Raw genomic sequence first — 22,891 nt, 5'->3', positions numbered from 1 at the left:
GGATTATTTTCTCTCTGCAGGCGCGGAAGGGCGTTGCAGTGGGAGGGGTGTGAGGCGGCTAAGATGGCGGCGCCCTGTTGAGTGCAGTTGCTTTAACGGGTAAACAGGCTTTATTTATTGTTGTGTTGAGGTTTGTGGTGTTAAACATCATGTTATGAGGTAATATAAATATTCGAGTTCTGTTGCAAAGTCTGTTTTATTTGCAGTGTGTACTTAACTAGCGTTTAATTAGCTCAAAACCAGTCAATACTGCTGCTTGCTTGGGACTGAGGGATAAATCCCAAACGACTCTTTCTTGGATGTGTAGTCCACTACGTCGAGTAGAGAACACATTATTTTCTAGGCTTTGTAGTGCACCTATATAGGGAAGAGCGAGCAATTTGGTATCAGACAGAGAAATAACAGCTAGCTAGTGGGTCTCATTGATTTTATGTATGTGGTTGGTAAATCGAATAAGAGAAAACTGACACATGCCAATGCGAGTAGTTAAAACAAATCATTTGTGTGATTTTATCTGAAATAAAATGGAATGGCTTCTTTTTCATTTAGTTAATGTTTCTAAACTGGGCATTGTTCTCGGGAGTTGTTTACGCCCCGTTAGTGCTAGCTGCTACAGTCAGCAAGCTTTAGCAAAAACATGTCATTTCTTTTAATCTAAATGCTTTTCAGTAAACTACAGTTACAAAGATGTTATAAATAATGAGAACTAATGCTGATCTGTTAACAGGACGCTTTATTTGCAGCTTAAAATGTGCATCTTGCAAAACAAGTCTAATGGTTTTTAAGGAGTGACTACAAGCAAAATTGCAGTTTTGGACCATCAGCAGTTTAAGTGGATCTCTGAGATGGAGTCATTTTCTCCACCTGACCATGAGATCACATCTGCTGTTTGAATGAAACTTGCATTTGAGCTTAAAGGAAAAGTCCAAACTGAACAACTTGCATAACTCCTCTTTATAACTAACAAAGGCTATTCCATGGCATCCATTTTTTGTAATGAATTGACTGTTTTTAGTTTAAAACATTTTTCATTGACATGTTATTCTATTTTCACTCTGGTTAATGCTTTCCTGCATTACCCACAATGCTGTTTGATTATCTGCAAATAGATTCATCTCTACCTGAAGAGAGTGATGCAGCAGCGCTTTAGTGCTTTCATCTGTCCAGCTCTCTCACCTCCTCATCTGTACACTCTGGTCAAACAGATCAGCTTCTGAAGCGTTGACTTTCATGCTGTCACTACCGCCAACACCACACACTCGTCATCTCGTAGATCTAGCTGAGCTGAATCTGTACTATAACTCAAAGTGCAACTGTAACGTATAGCTGTGTTGCATTTTGTTACCCGGAGTCTGACATGTGGACTGAGCTGTCTTCACTACTTCTCCGTTAGATTTCTTATTAATGTAACAGAGAACGTTGCTGAAAACTGGTGAGTGAGAAGAAGTTTTGTTTTTTGGAGCTAACAGCAAAACAGAATGACCATTACACCTTATATTTGAGATCAATGAATTTCCTTCTCCAGGTAAACGCTATCGTAATTGCGCCCAGCAGTGTCCCTCTGTTATGTCAGAACGTCAGACACACCGACCAACACGTTAGCATCAGAATCACTAATCGCATCAGAAATATTTCCACATAAACATATTTAATGTGTTTCAAAGTGGAGTTTTCCTTTAATTGCCACTAGGAGCTCTCTGGACTCTCGCTTGCTGGAAGCCGTAATGCTTTTTTACTGCGTCTGATGCACAGTTCAGTTCATTGGGGATTACTCTGTGATCATCCAGGTCTGTCTGGCGCTATAACATCTTGGCATCTTTAGCCTCCTGAATGGAAACTCTCTAAAACGTGCATCTGCAAAGTGTGTTAAGTGACTGAAGAGCTCAAGTAGGTGAATTTTGGATGTTCTTGTTGAATGCATGGAAGGGTCTAGAGGAATGCACGAACATATCCATATCTTTAGGTTGTGGGATATCGAAATTGCTATATATTTTTACATCTTCTCTGAGTATCATGAGTTGTCTGCTGTATCACTCCATTTTTACTCACTGTAACAAGTAATTGATTAGTGTTAAAATCTATTTTTATACTAATTATTTGACTTGTAACTACTGGATAAAACAAATCTCTGAACTTTAGTTTATCATAATATGGCTCCACTATTTTGTTGGTGCTTTGTTAGCAAAACTAAATATTGTGCATGGTCAGAATGTCTTCAGTGCTTGAGATGTTTGAGAATTTCTCCTAGATATAGTATTGAGATGAGTATCGATACCAAGCACACGTTCTCCATTTTCTGTAAAATACTGACTTATTGAGAAAAAGCTGTCTACAAACACCTGCTTTCAATTTATGCACATTAACTTTAAGACAAGTTGTGTCCTGTGTTCAGACACAGGTGTGATGCAGTCTGACGCAACGCTGTGTTACTGTTACCACCCTGGAGTTGATCATTTTCCCATAATCGCACATCCTGAAATGTTTTACTCCTCTAGATATGATAACATATTAGAACGAGTATGTTAATATGAACCTGTGATTTGATGTACAGTCAGCTCTACTGTTAGAGCTGCTGTTATAGAAAATTAATCAACACCTTTAAACCAATAATTCTCAATAATTCAACAGCAGTGTGGTGATAAATTACGCCATGATATGCCTTTCTAAGCCATCCCTTTTATGAGTAGTACTTTTATAACACAACTGACTCAACTATTACTGGAACATTACCAGTAACAATAAGCTGATTGAACGTTAAAATGTCTTAAAATGGAAGTTTCATTTCTCCCCCCAATTGCATGTTGTAAGCTATATCTTCTTTATTTTGATGTTAAATTTAAATATTATTAAAACAAATTTTTCGCAGTGTTTTTTTAGTTTGTCATTTGGTTAGCAAACTTAAATGTTGTGATCCATCAGGTATTTCTCATGATGATATGCTTTACTCTTCTATTTTTAGTGAGAGAAAATGTTGAGCCCCTGTCTGCTTATGATAAGAATCAGCAGGCCACGATGTATGCGTTTTCAGTATTCAGTCATTTTACAACTAACAGCAATCCTTGGATCTCTTTTGATGGTGTATACACCAGTGGTGTTATTATTATACAGACATTTTCATCCACTAGATGGACTCCAAATATTTGGTGTTGCATTTGGGAGTAAAAAAGCCAGTAAAGGTGTCTGTGTATGCAGTGGTGCCTGGAGACTGCGTCGGTGGGCGGCCCAGGGACCCTGACAGCAGGCAGAGAGAGTGACATCTGAAAGCCCCTCCCCTCCACCTCGGCCACGACCCCTACACCACCACCACCACCACCACCATGGCCAGGGAACAGCTCAACGTGGGCGACCTGCTCCCTCTCCTGGAGACCTCTGATCTCCAACAGCTTGAGGAAATCAAAGGTCTCATCAATGAACACCTCAATACAGGTACTGCACCAGGGTAGAGCCCGCTTGAGTGTTTTCACTGACTCTTAGACAGCTGCACTGATTTTGCGCATTTCAGTTTCAATATGAAGGCGGAAAATTGTGGAGTTTTATATTAAAGAAGAGTGATTCTCGATAATGTGTAGTCATATAGTATTATGTCTGCCTTGGTTGGTACAATAAGCGGGTTTCAAATTTATAACAGGAAGTTATGTTGTACACGCAGAGCTTTTTGACTTTTAAGTTTTCTCCTTTTACAACATTTTTTAGAAACGTACCAGATAAAATTCTTGTACATTAATGCTAGTTCAGATCATCTTAGTTTAACCCTCTGATGCTCCACTCCGTGATAGAGAGCATTTTTGTGCACTTTTTTGGCCACAACATTCAAGATTTCCACTATTCAACCTGTAATAAACCTATTCTTTTGTATTTTGACTGTATGCTTTTTTTTTTGGGATTGATATTTGTAGTCTGTTTTACAGAACGAGGGTCCGTGCTCCTGAATGGCTTGGTGGATTATTTCCTGGAGACCAACTCGAGTCCAGCATTGCACATTCTTTGTTCAGTGAGGGAGCCACATGACAAGGTGAATCCCTCATCTCACATAAAACAGCACATGAAACATGTTTAGAGGAAGTGTCCACTTGAACATTTTGTTGCTGCATGCTGACGCTTGGCCTCTCTGCTCACTGCTGGTTCACGTTTCTGTGATATGTAGAAGGATTTGTTGTAGGCATTAAATGCCTGCTTTCACCTTACTGGTAAATGCAATTCATAAGGTGGAGATTTGCCAAAAAAAATTGCCTGGTCACATGACCAGATATGAAAACTGTCTCTTACACTCCATAAGGCTGGTTCTCAAAGTTACCACTGGACAGTCACCGTGCTGTGTTTCTTTGTTTCATGACACCCACACACACATACACACACAGTCCTCTGATACACAAGCTCTGTCCTGATTCACCTTTGATTTAAAGCCATAAATTCAGCTAATTTTCAGCAAGCATGCATTCATCAGTCAGCCCTTGAGTACCCCTGCTCCACATATTTTGTTGTTTTCTCTTCTATATTCAATTAATCAGTTAATTAACATTCCCTTCTTGAGTCAGTGTGATTGTGTAAGAGCAGAAAAAGCATAAAACGATTGTCCCTCTCTCCCTGTCTCTTCTACAGCACCTTTTTGATAAGATGAACGAGTGCATGGCTAAGCCGGCATGTCGTCTGCCTACCCTCAACCTCCTGGGCCACGTGGTGCGCAAACAGCCGTCCTGGATTCATAAGATCGCCCGCTACCCTCTGCTGCTCTCGCTGCTCAAGTGTCTCAAGGTGGGCTATAGGATTTTTTAAAGAGTTTTCTCTCACCCCAATCCATCCTACAACATTTTTTCAGTTACATAAGCAGCGGTCACACCGTATTTGCGCATTGCGCGAATTTAGTGTATTAATGCAAACTGTACAGTGAAGCAGATTACACATTGACTAATTTATGTACTTAGGTTTATACAGTAAAGTGGAATATTACCTGGCAGAATTTATGTGGATGCACGTTATACAACTGTTGACTGTTGTTTTAATGGTTTATTATTGCTTCCTCTTGGCACCAGACGGACACAGATGTGGTGGTTCTCATAACTGGAGTGCTGGTGCTTGTCACCCTGTTACCCATGATCCCTCAGGCAGGGAAGCAGCATCTGTATGAGTTTTTTGATGTTTTTGGACGCCTGGCTGCCTGGAACCTAAGGAACCCAGGTGAGAGACGCAAAGACAGATAGAGAGACGCAGAGAAATAGAGAGAGAAAGAGAGACGTAGGGAGAGAGAGAGAGACTGACAGAGAGAAACACCGAAACACACACAGATGCAGAGAGACAGAAAGACAAAGAGACAGTGAGTGTGTGAGAGAAAGAGATGTAGAGGACAGACAGAAAGACAGAGACATGCAGAGAGAGACATAGAGACATACACAGACGCAGAGAGAAAAGGAGAGAGACAGAGAACGAGAGTGACGGACAGACGGATGGACACGGAGGTGGACACAAAGAGAGAGACAAATTGACAGAGAGGGAAACTGGCAGTGAGATGGACTTTAATAGAAGCTTGTAGTAAAAAAGTAATAAATTTGGGATTTTTTTTGTGGTCTTTGGTTTAGATACACATCAGTTTAAATATCCATTAACAATCATGGTAATGTGCAGAGCTATGAAATGACAAAAATCGGTTATTTCTGAAAAATTACATACTATTGTAGTTGAAATGAAAGCAGCATGTGTGAATGGAAATTATAAATGCTAGGAAAAGCATTTCAGTGAAAACATGCTGTGTAACTCTGCAGACTGAGCAGATACATTCTCACATGCTTTTTACAGAAGTAGCAGTCTAGAAACTGAAATGTGTAGAATTTATACCATAGAATAAAAAAGGTTACAAACGTACAGCAACATGAACTGTCTCGTCTTTGCTGGGTTGTGCAGGCCACGTTTCAGAGGTGTTCCTGATCCACCTGCACGCCAGCGTCTACTCACTCTTCCACCGCCTGTACGGCATGTACCCCTGCAACTTCATCTCCTACCTGCGCTCTCATTACAGCATGAAGGAGAACATGGACACGTTCGAGGAGGTGGTTAAGGTACAGGATTAAATCAAAGCATGCAGAGGTTCGGCCCAAACAGAATATTCTAATGACGAGTACAGTTACACCTTAATAATCACTTATGTTTAAAATGATCAGTGGTGTTGGACTAACTCTGTCATGGGCTGCATTGTGACCTTTGATCTTTTCATATCTTGAAACAGTGTTTAAAAACATATTACATGCTTTTCCTAGCCGATGCTGGAACACGTCCGCATACACCCTGAACTAGTGACTGGAACTAAGGACCATGAGCTGGACCCTACCAGGTGAGCAGCTGCCCTTATTTTAATTATGCAATAAAAAAGCAAAATCTTTCTTTTCAAAATCTTATTTTCTTTCTCTTACTTAAATCCTTACTTTGTGTATACCTACTGTTGTCTCCTTCCTTTGTATCATTTCCTTGCTTCACTTCATTTCTGCCATTTTATTACCTTCTTTTTTGTTATTTATATACGTCACTTGATTTCTGGCTTTACCTTACTTCATTTGCATTTCTGTCATTTCCTTACCTCCTTTAATTCTCTCATTGCCTTACTCCCCTTTGGTTGTTATTTCTTTAATTCACTTACTTTGTAATTTTCTTATTTCGCTTCGTTTCTGTCATTTCCTTGCTATGTTCCTTTCTATTATTTCCTTTCTTAAATTACTTTGTCATTTTCTGTCTTCCCTTCCTTTCTGAGATTTCCTGACTTCACTTATTTACTTACTTTCATTTTCTTACTTCCTTTCTTTAATGTTTGTACTTAACCTCCATTTTGGCATTTCCTTCCTTCCTTCCTTCCTTCCTTCCTTCCTTTCTGCCATTTCCTTACTTCACTTCCTTGCTGTCATTTCTTTACCCCCTTCCTTTCTGTCATTTCCTTCCTTCCTTTTCTCTCATTTTTTTCCTTTCTATTATTTCCTTACTTCACATCTACTCTTTCATGCTTTCTTTTTTGTACCTGTAGATGGAAGAGGTTTGAGATCCATGACATCGTGATTGAATGTGCCAAAGTGTCTCTGGACCCTCGGGAGGCATCCTGTGAAGAGGGCTATGCCACCCTGCCTGAGCACTTCTGTGCCAACCTGCACATGCGTGCCCCTGATTGCACTGCCAGTCCCTACACTGACCTGCACAGCAGTTATGGTACATTCTCATTCGCATCTTTTTTTTTTTTTTCTTTTCATTGCTTTGACTTTTTGTGTTATGATGGTTATTCGGCTTGTTTTGTTTTGTTGTCCGTTGTTGCTTAACTGTTAGGCGTTGTTTAATTTTTGCATTGAAGTTGATAAATACTTTGTTAAATAAAGCAGACTTGTGTTGTTTTTATTCGTCTGTCTGTGTAGGAAGTTCATCCTCCAATCACTATTCCACACCGCGGCAGTCTGTCCTTCCTCCTCTGCCGCTGTCCTCTCTCTCAGGGACACAGCTGGCTCATCGCAGTCCCCCCAGCACCCACCGGCCGGTATGAATCTTTCATTCCTCTTTAAATAAAGCCACTCTGGAGGCCTATCCTGGGTTACACGGTTCCATCCCTTCATAAGATACAGTGTTCTTGCAGATGCTTGGTGAGCTAGCTCTGTGTAGCTCACTGTGGCTAGAGGGAAGAATTCAGCCTGTTGTTTCTGTGTGTCTCCTACCTCTCGTTGTTTTACTCTGGATGAATTGGCTTTGTCAGTCTGTTTGTAAATCACCTCCAGCTCACCCAATCTCCACAGAGGAACCTGAATCGTCTCGTTGTTCTCCAGCAGTCAGGCTGAGGCAGGGGGTTAAAGGGGGGGCTGAGGGGGGAATAGAGAGAAGAGGCGTTGAGTCATCGGGGTTGGTGTGTTGTGCTTTAAAAACGGAAACACTGCGAGGTGACGCAGGAACTGTTGCTTTGGCAACAAGGCTGATGCTGGCACCAGTTCCCATGCTCTCCTTGCAGGGATTTTATTCTGCTTAACCCCTCACCCACTGTACCCAACAGAGAAAACAGACCAGCAGGGTTCAGATTTGAGCAGATCAGCATGATGAGACACTGACAAATCTGCAAGCTGTTGTTTCTACCATAATCTTTAAAAACTGGCAGATTGCATTTTTATCACAGATGCAGAAAACAGGATCCCTTTATTGGCTATGAATTAAATCAAATGTTTAAAATGTAATTTAAAGGCTGTTGATTGAAGGAATGGCACAGAGGCCATGTCTCCTTCACTGGGACTGACAGGCACAGAGGCCACGCCTCCTTGAGGCACAACGGCCACACCTTCTTCCGCACACAGATGCCGTGCCTCCTTCACTGGGACTGACAGGCACAGAGGCCGCGCCTCCTTCCGGGCACAGAGGCCGCGCCTACACTGGGACTGACAGGCACACCTAACCCTAGTTGTTTTGAAGCTCAAAATTAAATTAAAATACCAACAAGTAGAGAGCACCTTGTACTGATTGGATGGATGTTGGTGTTTTTTTCCTATCATTTACAGAGCCTGGGGAGCTAGTGTTTTATTAACAGCTGGTGGAATATGAAAATAATTTTGACAAATATTACAAAATGTGCAGAGAGCTTCCTATGTTTTCAGTTTAATAGAGACTAACACCTGCTAAAATCACTGACTGCATCTTTAATCTGTCCATTGGTTTTACTCTGAAAAGAGATGATTATGTAAACTGTGATAAAATTGGGCTAGACTAAGTGTAGACTAAGCACCTACATTTAGCACTACTTATAAATAAGAGATATTTTGTAATTGTAGCTTACTTTCATTTAAACTTTTATATAAGCTATGAAAGGTTGACTAATATTTTGATTAAAAATATGTTTATAGTTTTGCAGATGTTCATGTTTATAGTTTCCATCAGATGGTGTTATTTTTATGTGATCTTCAGAGCTCTACATGTGAATTCAACTTCATCTATGGCGTTAAGGACACTCTCTGGAGCCCCTCTTCCCTCTGTGGGATGGCCACCCCGCCTTCCTCAAGAGGAATGTCACCGAACCCTGAGCTATCCCAGAGTGCACTTCACTTATCTGGTCGCTTTTACAGCACACCAGGTAGGTCTTCAGGCTGCTTGAATTTCACAACTGTTAACTGAATGCAGTACTCTAAATAACAGAACTAACAAGACTGTTTCTAGTGTGCAGAACAATGACAAAATGTGCTCAAGTGTAATGCAGTAACATTATAATTGAAACACTAAAAACAGCTACTCAGATATCTCTAACTGTATATGTGACCCATTTGCTTTCATGAAAATTTTCATAATAATCCACTGATTAAAATTTTGAAGGCCCTTTGCAGGGGTGCCTGGCTAATTTCAGGGCCCGAAAAATATAAATATAAGCCTAAAAGAGAAACAAAAACACCAGTGAGATCCATTGCACAGTAGTATGGTGAATCACAGGGCTTATTAATTCTATAGATAGTATCAATCTAAACACACTTAATAATTACAAACTGCAACTTTAATTTCTGCGGTGCAGTGCATTAGCTTGCAAAAAAAAAGGATTGATGTTTCACAGGCATGTACAAGTTTCTTTTTATTTCATCAATGTCATTGTGCTGATTTTGTACTTCTTGTTAAAGGGTTGTTTCCTGTTTTCTGATTTCCTATTATGAAATGAAAATAAATGGCAGAAGCATATATGAACCATCTTGTTATACAATTCATGCTTATATTCCTATGACTTTCTCTTATAGGAGGTGGTAAAGGCACCCCATGTTCCAGCACTCCAGCAGCATCATCTCCTCCTCCCAGCCTCTCAGACGAGCTACCTTCTGCCTCCTTAACCCACAGTACGCCTAGCCTGCAGTGGAAGGTAATTGGCTCTGTCTTTCAGGCTTTATCTTCCCCCAATTTCAATAGTTGTCCCATTTCAACTGTACGTTTAACACTGCATCACAATTTGGGGTTGCGTGAAACCAAATATGAAATGGAGTTACTGTTACCATTCTGGCGTTAATACAGCTTTGAAGTTATATATAGAACATCCACCATACAAGTTCTCATGTAAGTTGTTACAGCAGAAACGATAACATATTAGAATAAGTGCAGTAATATAAACCTAACATCTGGGGCTACTGTCCAAGCTGTACTGTGATAGGACTTTAATCAACACCTTCTGGCCAATCAGAATTGAGAAGTGAACAAATAAGCACAGTGTAGCGGCACCAGTGATTTAATATAATATTAATACAATGCACAGAGAATTTTTGAAATATTTAGCATTATGATTTTGTTTTTGGTGTCCTTATGTGACACTATAAAAGACCATTTTATAGTTTATCAAATGTAATTTGATGTATCATCCTTTTCTTTTTAGGATAATAGACCTGTAGACCCCACCAAACCACCCTTGCTGAGGCAGGAGCAAATCAGAGATCTTGAGAAATCAGGGGGTGACGTGACCAATCACAGAGGTATGAATGCAAAGATGACCATCACAATTGGAAGCATAAAAATGTGTTACTTGTTGAGAGATGGAAATGGATCTTACATGGAAGTATTTGTATGTGAGATTATGCTGTTTGCACAGTAGCTTTGCTGATTGAGCACACTGGGTGATTGAGATATTTGAGATGGATTAGTCAAGGGTTTAGCGTGACTTTGGCTCTTGTGTTTTCCGTCTGAATCAGATGGCGGGGCTAAGAACATGTCCATGACACTGACCGAGTTATCCGTCTACATGAAGGAGCAGGAGCAGCTGCGGCTGGGCAAGGAGAGGGAGGAGGGTAGGCACTGGAGTCTGTCTTACTTCCTCTGTTTTTTGGTTTTTTTTTTAGCCAGAAATTGTAGCTTTTTGATTTTAGAAATGACTTCCAGCTGCAAGATTGATACAACATCCTGACTGTTAAATGGTAACCCACAGCTGCCATCACAGAGGAGCTGATGAAGCTGACCGATGAGAAGCGGGACACATCTGGCGCACGTGGCTTTGACTCTCCCTTCTTCCACACCACAGAGACTCTCACTGGTGCCCAAGAGAAGCCCCCACCAACTTTCACCCACCTCCGTGACCCCCACCATGCTGTCTCCACGCCTGATAAGATCGACATGCGGGCTTGGTGCAGAGGCCCAGGCAGCCGTACGGCGTCTCAGGAGCAGCCATGGTCCTTCCAGCCACTCTTCACCCCAATAGAACTGCGGCACCACAGCCCCAGCGCAGAGGATGAGGCTCTGAAAAATACACCACACTCACCCAGTCCAGGCACAGCACCGCCATCACTGCCTTATGAGGCTCTCTTTGACCTGGCACTGCCTCGTGCCGCTTCCCTGTTCATGAGCCGCAGGAGCTCAGAGGCACTGGAGAGAGCGGCGATGCAAGGCATGGTGGGAGTGGCGGATGAAGGCCATGGAGTAATGTCAGCATCTCCTCTAGAGGTGCTTGATCGCCTGGTGCAGCAAGGCAGTGATGCTCATGACAGGGTGCTGAAGCGGTAAGGAAAAACTTTATAGGAGTTATTGTAAGACATATTTTAGCAAAATATCAAACTCAAAGAAGAGGGGAAAATGTGTAAATGTTGATATGTTGCAGTTTTCTGTGAGGCAACATACAGTATATTTAACAATTATGGAACAAGTCTCCAGTGTCAGAGGTAAAGCTGTTAAGTTTTCCAACACAAGAAAGTATTCTGAATGAAGGGCTTTGTGGTTTCTCAGTAACATGACAAGCTTTATTTTCATCTCATTAACTTCAAGTGAAAGGTAAAAAGAGAGGCTGGTGAGGGAATGACTATTAATAGCTGCTATAAAATAAGTGATAACAGGAACTGGCTCGTTTTGCAGACATACCACAACATTAAAGGGAACTATAAAATGAAAAATAGTACAATGTGCCATTTGTTTTTTAAAAATTAATACAAATGGTAATTGTTTGCAAATTGCTATGGTATAAGAAGAGTAAAACATTTTGGGATGTGCTGTTATTTGAAAATTAAAAAAAAAACCACAGTATGCCCTGTTGTGTTTTATTTCATACATAATGTACAATGGAGGTCAGAAGTACAGGTTTTATCTGCTGAGACAGATTGATTAAGCATGTGGATTTGGGTGTAACTCCTGCTTGTTTGGGATTTAAATCTACAGCTGCATTGGCCCTGTGCAAATTATTTGGACACCCCTGGTGTAACTGGAGCTGATTGTTTACTTAAAAAAAAGTCTGTTGTAGGCTTGTTGTGACCTGCTGGTCTCTCTTCATGCCAGAACAACTGCAGCCACTGTGCTGTTCCTCCTCCACTGCAGCCAAGTCCTCAACAACACCAGTGTCAGTACACAACAAACAGAGCTTCTCACATGCTCTCTCACCCCCCTCGCTCTTTTTCCTTTACATTCTCTCTAACACTGCTCTGCATAGCTGAGTAATTGTTTTGAACCGGAGATGGACTCGTACAAGCCATGATATGGCCAAGCCCAAGTCAGGAGGATTTGTGGGCTTGCCGCCAGATCCGAAGTGTGTGTGCTCAATACGCTGTCACATTGCTGACCTCACTGATCACCTCATTTATATAATCTCTTTCAGATTGCCCCTGCCAAGCAAGTCAGCTGACTGGACTCACTTTGGAGGTAAACAACATAATGGCAGAGCATTTGGTTACCTTGTGAGGATAGGAATCTTGTTCTTGTGTGCTTTTCACTGCAGGGCATTGCTGTATATTCGCAGGATCTGTCTGATCTGCCCAAAACATGGTTATACTTAAGGAGTGTACAATGTTCTTTCATGATCCCTATCAGCAGACCCAGAAAAAGTGGAGTCACCACTAGTCATACTGTCTGTGACTCAGGTTTGGGCATAGGCTTTATTTTTCTTAAACAGGCAGCAGTGCACACAAAATGTCATTTTCATCACAAAACATCCATGATCAGGATAATATATTTTAACTAATGCTTAATAGCAATTATTTGAGTTTATCAGGATGAAACGTTTGAAGGCTGTAGTTGTTTTTTCCATATAAAGATGTAAGTCAAGCAGAAATTCTCATCACTGTTGAAAAATGTTGCTTAAAGTCCATTTTTAATGATTTACTTATAATCAAATCACCCTGCCATTGTTAATGTTACTATAAACAGATAACAACTGTACCATTGTTTAAATAATCAAATAAATTCTGTGGTATAAGAGGAATAACACATTTTGGGATGTGCTGTTATAGGAAAATAATCAATTTTGGTATGGTAAGAGTAGCTCTGTTTTGCACTGGGCAGCATCACAGCATCACACCACTTCATTTTTGATTATTTTCTTATATTTATTCCTTACATCACATCTTTATGCATTTCAGTAATAGGTTGAAAATTCATTATCAATGAAATGTTGTTCTTCACAATATACTGTATACAGCATGTCTATTGACACACTACTTTCATGCCTATATTATAGAAGAAGCATTTTTCACACAATTAAATGCTTTATTAATGACCATTAATGTTTCATAATTGCGACAAACCTACTTCTAAATATAAATATCAGTTCTGAATTAAATCCTACAACAACTCCTATCAAAAAATGTTGCAAAATATATTTGCTTTCCCCTTTCACATGAATTTTACCTAAGTGGGAAAAGTGATTAGGATAAGTATTTTTGAATGAGACCGGGCGCTGACTCCAGGTTTAATGACATCCAGATGATGACTGTGGTGGGAAAAACAGCGCAGGCTGTTCATATTGGAATTAAATAAAGCCCTGCAGTTATGCAAGTTATATGAGTCACTTTGTACAGAAAGATGTCGGTGTGTGAGTGTGAGCGTGCTGTAGCAGCAGCAGTCCTCAGGCCTGGTTCCCACAGGTTTTATTGGGTTTTGCTTTTTTATTCTCTTGACTTTTCTCATCTCTGTCAATTCTGCAGACTCTCTGTTGTCTGTTCCCTCTACTCTCCTTTTCTATAACCTCCCATTCCTGTCTTTTCTTTCTGCCTAAAATATTCCCTGACTTTTCTGTCTGTAATTTTTCTATCGTTTCATCTCTCTCTCTTTCTTTCTCTAGGCTCTGCACCTCTGGATGAACTCCAGACGCTGCGCAGTCAGCTGCTGTTGCTACATAACCAGCTGTTGTATGAGCGTTATAAGCGTGAGCAGCATGCAGTGCGAAACCGCCGACTACTGCGCAGAATCATCAACGCCACTGCATTGAAGGAACAGAATAATGCAATGGTGAACACCCCATACAATCCACTAACATCTTAGCAATTACACTGAGTTAACAATTTTTTAAGTTGTGTATACACTGTGGCTTCTCTCACTTGTATCAGTTACACATCCATGTACAATTAGTGGCTGTAGCCCAGGTGTTGAGAGAATACAATTTGGCAGCCAATACGGACGCAGCAACGTATGGTTTAATTGTAGAATTTACGATTTTGGACCCCTTTCTACAGTGATAGGGAGACAACTGAAAACTACACTTAGACCAAACTCAAATAAAATTCACAAGGCGGAAAATCCAACTCAAAGAAGGGGAAAGTACGCAGGATGTGGAAAACTCATTTGTGGTTACTCATTATTGGTGGTACTTTACTGGTGTATTTTGCAATGCTGTGTTGATAAATAGGTCAGTTAGGGTAAATGTACCAAGGGTAAAGGCCAGTTTTTTCAGTAGAAGTCTGCATACATACTGTTTTTTATACTCATGTACTTCATTATTATGTACAACATCTGACATGGACCGGACTACAGATCAGATACGCACTTGTGCTAATTTTGTAATCCTTCTATAAAGTAAGCTTTTACACTTTTTGTGGTTAAAATTTTGCAGTCATACACAGCCACACAGATTTATATAAATGCACTCCCCGTATCGCCATATATGATTAACAACTAACCTTGTTTTCAAACCAAGGAATGTTTTTACAAAATACGGAATGATAACGGTACAAAACGGCTCTCAGAAAATACTTACAAACTTATGGCCTGGAATAACCAAAGTGCATCATGAACTGACGCTTTCATTTGCGCGTATGTGTGTGTCTGTAGAAGGACCAGCTGAACCTGCAGTGTGTGGATATCATGTCTCTGCGTGAGAGCCTACACATGGAACAGCAGCGCTACAGGCAGCTCTGGGATGAACGGGAGACTGTGGTCACGTGCCTACACAGTCAGATCTGCCAACTTCAGCAGGATCGCGATGACTACTACACCAAATACCAGGAGTTACAGGTTAGTATTCAGACACACACTTACGCTTTTTATTCTTGTGGAATTTGTATCATTACCCACTTAGGAGCAAACTCTCAAACCCGACTTAACTTTATGAAATCCTATGTGAAGTCATTAATAATGTATAATTCGATATGTGTGTTTTTATCAGAGTAAGATGCAGGAGTGCCAGAAGAGGATGGGGGAGATGGAGGCTGAGCTACAGAAGGCGAATAACAAGGTGTGCCATACGGGGCACCAGCTGAATCAGCTCACCACCAAGGTAAAGACACAACACTCCATACTGCAGATTTAAAACTGAGGTAAAGTAACATCCATAGATATACACATCAGAAACCTAGATAGCTGACTGTATCATCATATTCGAAGGAACCAGAAGTAGAGATATGTGAACGACTGTTTTGAAAGTCTTGAACAATCAGGCCAAATGTTGCGGTTGTTTTTGTTTGGACTCACCTGTAGAAGCCAATAAGTAAATTAAAGCAATTTGTTCATCTTTTTTGCTGAATTATACATTTTTGCACATTTACCAGTTTCATGCTAAATGCATTGCTGTTGCTGGGAACTCAACATCATAACATCATAAAAACCACACCATTATAATGGGCTTTTAAAAATGTTAACCAAAACAAAACATTAATGAAGATTAATATGAGTTTTACAGGTTGTAATTTTCTATAATGGCAGCTCTGACTAGTTCTGGCTGCAAGGAAAATGAGAGGTTTATATTATTACACTCATTCTAATACATTTCTATTGTAACAGCTAATTCCCATGGTGTAAGAGGAATAAAACACTTTTATGGTGTAAGAGGAATAAAACACTTCAGGACATTCTTTTATAGGAAAGTAATGAAGTTCTTCTCGTTAGGCTTCATCACACTATACTGTCACTTATTTATTTTCCTATAACAGCACACCCCAACCTGTTTTATTCCTTACTTATGTAACATATCAATGAAAATGTTCACTTTGAAAATCCATGCAAGCCTTTGGGGGACACTTGCAGAAGTAGTGTATACATTGTTGGTTTGCCTAACACCACACCATATGGCTGAATTAGTCCTGGTAGGATTTAAATGCAAAACTCTTTGCTCTACACTGCTGTAGTAATTTATCAGGAGAACCTGTGACAGCAATATCTGTAATCCCTATATACGATTTCTGGTTTATTTTCCCTTACTTAATGATGATACTCACATTCTCTTCTGTTTTCCTTATATGTTTGTGTTTGCATTTCCTGTTTAGTTGTCCTCGAGTGAGAGCACACAGCAGCAGTTGAGCTTCATGAGCAGACAGTTGCTGCTTTTGGGGGAAGCCCATAAACTGTGTGTGCAAGAGCTTCAACAAGCAAGTCCAGACCTCAGCAAGGTACACAGGAGAGCTGCTTTTCCACATATAGCACTGCTGTCAAGAGAAGGCAGTTTTTATTGTCATCCCATCCATATACACACATACACTGGAAGGAAATATCGCTCTTTTGGGACCAGGGTGCAGTATAGAAGAAAATACAGAGGCTTTGTACACAGTAGTACAAACACACTGCAACATGTGACCAGACAAGGACAATGTACAAAACAGTAGAATCACCATCTAGCATTTATTACTCTAAATCACAATTCTGTATTGCGCAGGAGGTGCAGATGGTGCAGGTGTCTTCGATGAAGGAGGTGGAGCGGCTGAAGCAGAATCTGCTGCTGCAGTGTCAGAAGCTGGATGCGGCACAGCAGAGAGTGGCTGAGCTGGAGACGCAACTATCCAAGAAAGAGCACCTCATCGCAGAGCAGAAGAAGTTCCTGGAAGACGTCAAGGGACAGGCTAAGTACGGATGCACATGGGCAGAAACAACTTCATAATGAAGAAGTGGGAGGAAAAAATCATTGTAGATAAAGCAAAATTATTTGCAAATAAAAATGTACTAAAGCAAACAAGGAGCTATCAAAACAAACTAGGAGCTATGTAATCAAGTCTGGGACAAAGTTCTGGGTAAAACCCAGTGTGATGCTCCCACCACCATGCTTCACTGTGTGGTTAGTATATATACTAAATGCCTGGTCAATGTCAGGCTCTTCCTTATAAATTTGAGTTGTTAAAGCAGTAGTTAAAATTGCTTTAGAATAAGTGAAAATATGTCAGACTTGTGTCAGACACAAATTTCCCTATATCCAAATTTAATTAGTTAGATGAAATCTGTTCATTGTCCAATGTTTGCTTCTTTAGTTTTTGCACTAGACCAATGAGGGTCCTATAGCTTAACATGTATAAATTTCCATTAATACATGCCTAAATCTTTATATCCTTGCAACACTGTTGTGCTGCATAAACTCCTTTTAAATAAACTCCTTTTAAATAAACAGTTGGGCAAAATAGCAGTTCCAGTCTATATTTACAATTTTTAAGTTTGTGTTGAAGTTTCAAGTTAAATATGGAAAGATGGAATGTTTTTGTATAACCAAGCCAGTCTGGTCTCTTGTTACTTTCCTTTTGTGTGGTCCTGTGGGGTTTGGCTAGTTTGCTCTTTGCAAATTACCTCTTAATCTTCCTCTCTCCTCTTACCACCCTCAGGGAGGAGCTAAAGGCTTCTGAAAGTAGGTACCAAGCACAGAGGCGTGTGACTCAGGCCCTGCAGATGGAGCTGTTGCAGCTCTACAGCAGGCTGGAGATGGAGGCTCCCACTGCCACTGCTGTAGCTTCATCAGCAGGGGATTCCACAGACTGCTGCTGTCCCACACAGACCAGGTACAGATACAGGTTCATCTGCTTCATATCACTGCTTCATCACAGATAATCACACATACATGGATTAAAAGATTGAATTCCAACCGATCTCAAAGTATGATACTCAAATGTACTTGTATTATATAAGACCAACATATCATTTCTGCCCTCTCATTGGTCTCTCACAGTGTGGTGGCATCAGATGGACCAATGAAAACAGCCTCTAAAGAGTGTGGCAAGTCATCGCCACACAGGAACGGCTTCTCATCAGGTCAAGCCAAAGCCGGCTCCACTGACCCCAAGTCTAAGTCCTTAAATGGCAGTCGAGCCACGCCCCCGCCCATGCTGGTCGAACCACCCCCTGCTTGCCCTGTGGTGCCCTCCTCCACCCCCTCCCTCACCGTTGGCTCCTACCCCAGTGCCAAGAGCTTCCTGGGCATGCGGGCGCGGGAACTTTTCCGCAACAAGAGCGAGAGTCAGTGTGACGAGGATTATGCTCCCCGCCCACAGCTCACTGGCCTATCACAGGGCCTGAAGACTGAGCTCTGTGTGGAGCCTTCAGTAAAGACTGCAGTAAAGACAGGCCCCGCCTCTTCCACACACGGCCATGCCTCCAGCATGGCTGCTAAAGAGCCTGATGTCTTACAGAGAGCATCAAAACGGGAAGCAGGATGGCCGAGACAGCAACAGCTACATATCATGGACTATAATGAAACTCATCAGGAGCACAGCTAGAGAGAGAAAAGCAAGTCGCTAGTAGATGAAGGAAGCTGCAAGCTGACATCGGATTACGCAGGACTCTTTTTTTTTTTTTTTGATTTCAGTGTTCATCCTTCTTCAAGTGGACAACAGGATTTGGAACTTTCAGCTCATGTTTCTCGTCTCCAAACTGGATCGGGGCCAGAATTCAAGTGTCTTCCTGTGTAGAGATAAAACCTTTCTTTATTTTCTCCCTCGTTTTCAGTCTTACAAAACCTTACATCAAATTAGCAGTATCATCAATGAGTGCCAGTCGATAGTACAGTGTGGAGTGGAGTGATTTTGGGGTTACGAGTGCCTCCACAGTGGGACAGTGTGATAAGAGAACGATTGGCCTTCTTGTGTCAAGGAGGAGCAACAGTGTGTTCTTGACCCCTTAAAGAACTTAACCTGAAACCAGCTGATTTTTTTTTATGTGCCGAAATCATGCATATCGCATGTGTAAAAGAAGGAGAGAAAGTGTTTTTTTTATATTACTAGAGTTTTAAAATTATTTATTTTTTTGTCTTTTTTTCTCCATGATGTCCCAACTTTTGCAAATTGTTTTTGCTAATTTAGAAGTATTAACATCCGTGAAATGCAAGAAACAAAACCCACGATTTTAACAAGTTAAAAGCAATGCCAGTTCAGCCAAGACCATACCCGTATCTGTCTTAGTGTCATATAGAGTTTTTCCACAGCACAGCAAGGTAATTCCACCAAGAGTCAAGTTTACTTTGCTAAGTATCCATGCTCAATATAGTTACCCTTCTTCCCCAGATAGCATTCGTTTCGAGCCGGGAGCCCTCAGAGACCTCTGATTGGTCAAACAGAACTAGTCACAGAATCGTCCTGATAATATCTCTGTAATCACTTTCCAATGGCCACATTCTCTCTCTCTCTTTTAACATTTTAAATCCATTTTCAAGTTCAATATGAATCTCAAATAGTTTTCTTTTCACCGTGTGCTCACTACACAGCGTATAACACTGATGGCATGCACTTCAGGCATAAAACAAAGCCATTTGTGATTCTGCCATAGAAAATGTATGACTCCTTGCATCATCTGATAACATTAGTGATCAACATACGCTCTATTTTTAGCGAGATTAAAGTTTTGGCACCCTTGGCTTTGTTTGGGTCGACGCTGCCATTACATCAAACTGGCTGTGTCTTACACTCAATTTTGAGGGAGACAGATTTGACGATGCAACACATTTCACCAACAAACTAGATGCCCAAAAATTAATTTGTGAATTTTAACCAGTATTTTATTGAATGGTACCCATTCCTAGTCACCTGAACCTGCAGAACTCCAAACTCCTAGTACTCTCACGGTTAATGTTATGTGAACTAAAATCAACACGGGTATTCAGCCAGGATGTGGATAGTACTAGATTGAGATTTGGTGCCGAGCCAAAGTTCCAAGCTGTCTTACAGAAAATCGCTAATGTTAACCAACCATGAAGGCATTTACACTCTTACATCTCTTATTTTTACAACTAAAATATGTCCTGGTTTGGGGATATTATCAGGCCTTAATCTGAGAAATAACTCTTATTGGTTAAAAAAAAAAAAAAAAAAAAAAAAAAGTATTAATCAGTATAGGTATACTAACACTTCAATAACATACTTCACAGTTCAGTCAGAACCTCTCTGGTTTATAATTCTAAAGTGCAGGCAAACTGCTGAGCCCAATAAGTATTCCTTGTTATCTGGTTAGGTCTCGTATTTTATTACAGTTTTCATATTTAAAATGCTGGTGGCAAAAATCATTGCACTAACATACAGTTTAAGATGTTCTCATGATACACAAAATATGTATTATTATTTAGGTTTGCTAAGAAAGTGCCAGCAAAACTAGTATTGCCATGTTTATAAAAATTATTTTTTTTGTGATCAGTCTTCAGGTATATAGTTTTTTGAATGTCTGCAAAAATCAGTAATTCAGCAAAGAAAGGGGAATAACATCCATTTGAACATCCAGTGAATGGAATAAAAAAAAAAAAAATCAACATTACCCATGATATTCAGAAAAATAGAATATAATTTATCACAGTATAAATATTATGTCATAGTGTTGCCCAAATCCAAATGAGAACTAATCAGAGGTCATTTGCTTACATTTCAATCAGTTTTGCCGGAGCAAATTGATACTTCAGTCCAGTAAAACTGACACAGATGAACGCCGTTTCACTCAGTATACCTGTGTTTCATACGTTTACTGTAATTTTGTCTTCAAAATACCAATTTTCAGCCAGACATTACTCCATGCCGGTATTTTAGTGCACTAGAAACGTTTTATGTTTGCTTAAAGTTTTAATATTCTCTGTGTTTTCATATCACATTCAGATTTTAATGAATGCACACAAGACATACATCAGTTTCAATTAGACATGTGCCAAGTAAGGAATAAAACACTTTGGGGCATGATGATGGAAAATAATGCCATGTCCCAAAATGTTGTATTTCTTTTATACCACAGCAATTTGCCAACTGTTACAGGTTTTATTCATTAACGAACACATTGTAATTTTAGTTTATAGTTATAGTTACATTTAATGTTGTGGAAAGTCCACAAAACAAGTTAGTTCCTGTTCTCATTTACGTTACAGCAGCTGTAAAGTCGTTTCCTTACCTCTTATATCTCTCTTGAAGTTAATAAGATTTAAAAAATGCAGCACACCAAGTCCTCTTTCCTGAAGACTTTGCAGTGGCGGAAAACTACAGACTGTTACTAATACTGGAGACTCCTTTCATCTTATTCCTTCCATCATTGTTTTTTTTCATACTTGTTTGTTTGCTTTGTTTTTTTTTCTTTCTCTCCTTCCTTTCTGTTTCTTTCATGCTTGTTTTCTTTCTTTCTTTTATTCCTTAAAAATCATTCAGGTTTTCTTTTATTGTTTTTTTTTTTTGGTTTGTTTTTCTTTTGCTTTTTCCATGACCCATTCTCTTTTTTCTTGGTTGCTTTTTTGTTTTCTGTTGTTTTTTTTTCTTTCTTTCTTTCTTTCTTTCTTTCTTTCTTTCTTTATCAGTGATTACATGCTCTTCTCTGTTAAATAACACTTTTAATCAGTTTATTATTAGTCTTGGATTGTGTGGAGTGTCTGTTATAAACCAGTTGTAACTAGGCTGTAGAGCTGCTGTTACATAAAATTAATCAACACCTTCTGAGCAATCAGATTTGAAAATTCCACAGCACTGTGGTATAGTGATAAATGATTATAATCACTATAATTTTATCACCATGTATGCTATTAAGATAAAGGCCTGAGTAAGTGATGCATTGATGTTGCCTTCAGTCTTGCCCAGAAACGCTGGAACACAGGGGTGTTGACGATATTTTAAGGTATCCATGAAAACAATGATTTGTGTTTTGATTATCGGCACATGCCTACTTTCAATTTCTGTCTCATCCAGTATGAATGAATGAACGGTCTTGTCTGTGTTTTATTGGAAGTTTGCTAAATCAATAATGGCTACAGCACAGTCACAAAGGCACGGGACAGCACACGGACGTGCTCTAACACCGGGCACGAGGTCACATCTGTAAGTGCTGGTATTTGCTGTAGTAATGACATGATGGTGGACTTTGTGTCTCTGTTTGAACTGCAGAAATCCTGTTGTCCTCTTGACATCTGCTGTCATCCCTTCTGCCTTGCTATCTACAGCATGTACAACTTTAATGCCAACAGGAAGTGACACAGCGAGATGGACGGTACAATCAGTGAGCTGAATGGAGCAGGCCAGTTGGACCTCCTGTTATGGAGGAGGAAGTTCATAAAGTATAAAGCATTTGCTTGTGTTGACTGTGAAAGATGAAAATAAAATCGTCATGTTTTGCACTATAGCATGTGGAATTGACTCGGTTACTTTTACTCCAGTGTTATACCTCCCATATAATTCTTATTTTTCCATACTTTTGTCTTCTTTTTTTGCTTTCTTTCATGCTTAATTTCTTGCACTTTTTTCATCTTTTAGTTTTCTGTTTATTCTGGTGTTTTCATACTCTTCTGCTCCTTTTTTCTGTTCTTCTTTTCTTGGTTGGTTGCTTTTTTACTTTCTTTGTTTCTTGCTTCTTCTTTTGATTTACTTTTTCATTATTTCATTTTCTTTCTTTCTTTCCTTTGTCCCCTTTTCCCTTTCCTTCCTTTCTTCACTTGTTCCTTCCCTCTCTTCATTTCCCTTTCCTTCCTTCCTTCCTTCCTTCCCTCATTCCTTCCCTTTCCCTCTTCCTCCTCCTCATTATTATTATTATTATTATTATTATT

General features: G+C 40.0%; 1 protein-coding gene across 2 annotated transcripts; it reads left to right on the top strand.

Annotated features, from left to right (window-relative positions):
• On the top strand, nt 1-22,470 carry tsc1b (TSC complex subunit 1b). 2 transcript variants are annotated; one of them, XM_026929101.3, is made up of 22 exons: nt 1-99; nt 3,193-3,426; nt 3,909-4,012; nt 4,600-4,752; nt 5,031-5,175; nt 5,896-6,050; nt 6,249-6,322; nt 7,004-7,182; nt 7,383-7,501; nt 8,905-9,070; nt 9,717-9,835; nt 10,340-10,436; nt 10,653-10,748; nt 10,886-11,453; nt 12,536-12,579; nt 13,997-14,163; nt 14,983-15,165; nt 15,317-15,427; nt 16,413-16,535; nt 16,799-16,986; nt 17,730-17,903; nt 18,071-22,470. In XM_026929101.3, exons 2-22 carry the CDS (start codon nt 3,318-3,320, stop codon nt 18,615-18,617), a joined length of 3,621 nt encoding a protein of 1,206 aa, XP_026784902.1. In that variant the 5' UTR covers nt 1-99; nt 3,193-3,317; the 3' UTR covers nt 18,618-22,470. The 2 variants fall into 2 exon arrangements, with proteins under 2 accessions (XP_026784902.1, XP_034167256.1); XM_034311365.2 differs by having other exon boundaries at nt 99-159.
• The last annotated feature ends 421 nt before the right edge of the window (nt 22,471-22,891 follow it).

This window comes from Pangasianodon hypophthalmus, chromosome 15 (genome assembly GCF_027358585.1).
Source record: "Pangasianodon hypophthalmus isolate fPanHyp1 chromosome 15, fPanHyp1.pri, whole genome shotgun sequence".
Taxonomy (NCBI): domain Eukaryota; kingdom Metazoa; phylum Chordata; class Actinopteri; order Siluriformes; family Pangasiidae; genus Pangasianodon; species Pangasianodon hypophthalmus.
Note: the sequence above shows the minus strand (reverse complement) of the source record. Positions and strands in the feature narration are given on the sequence as shown.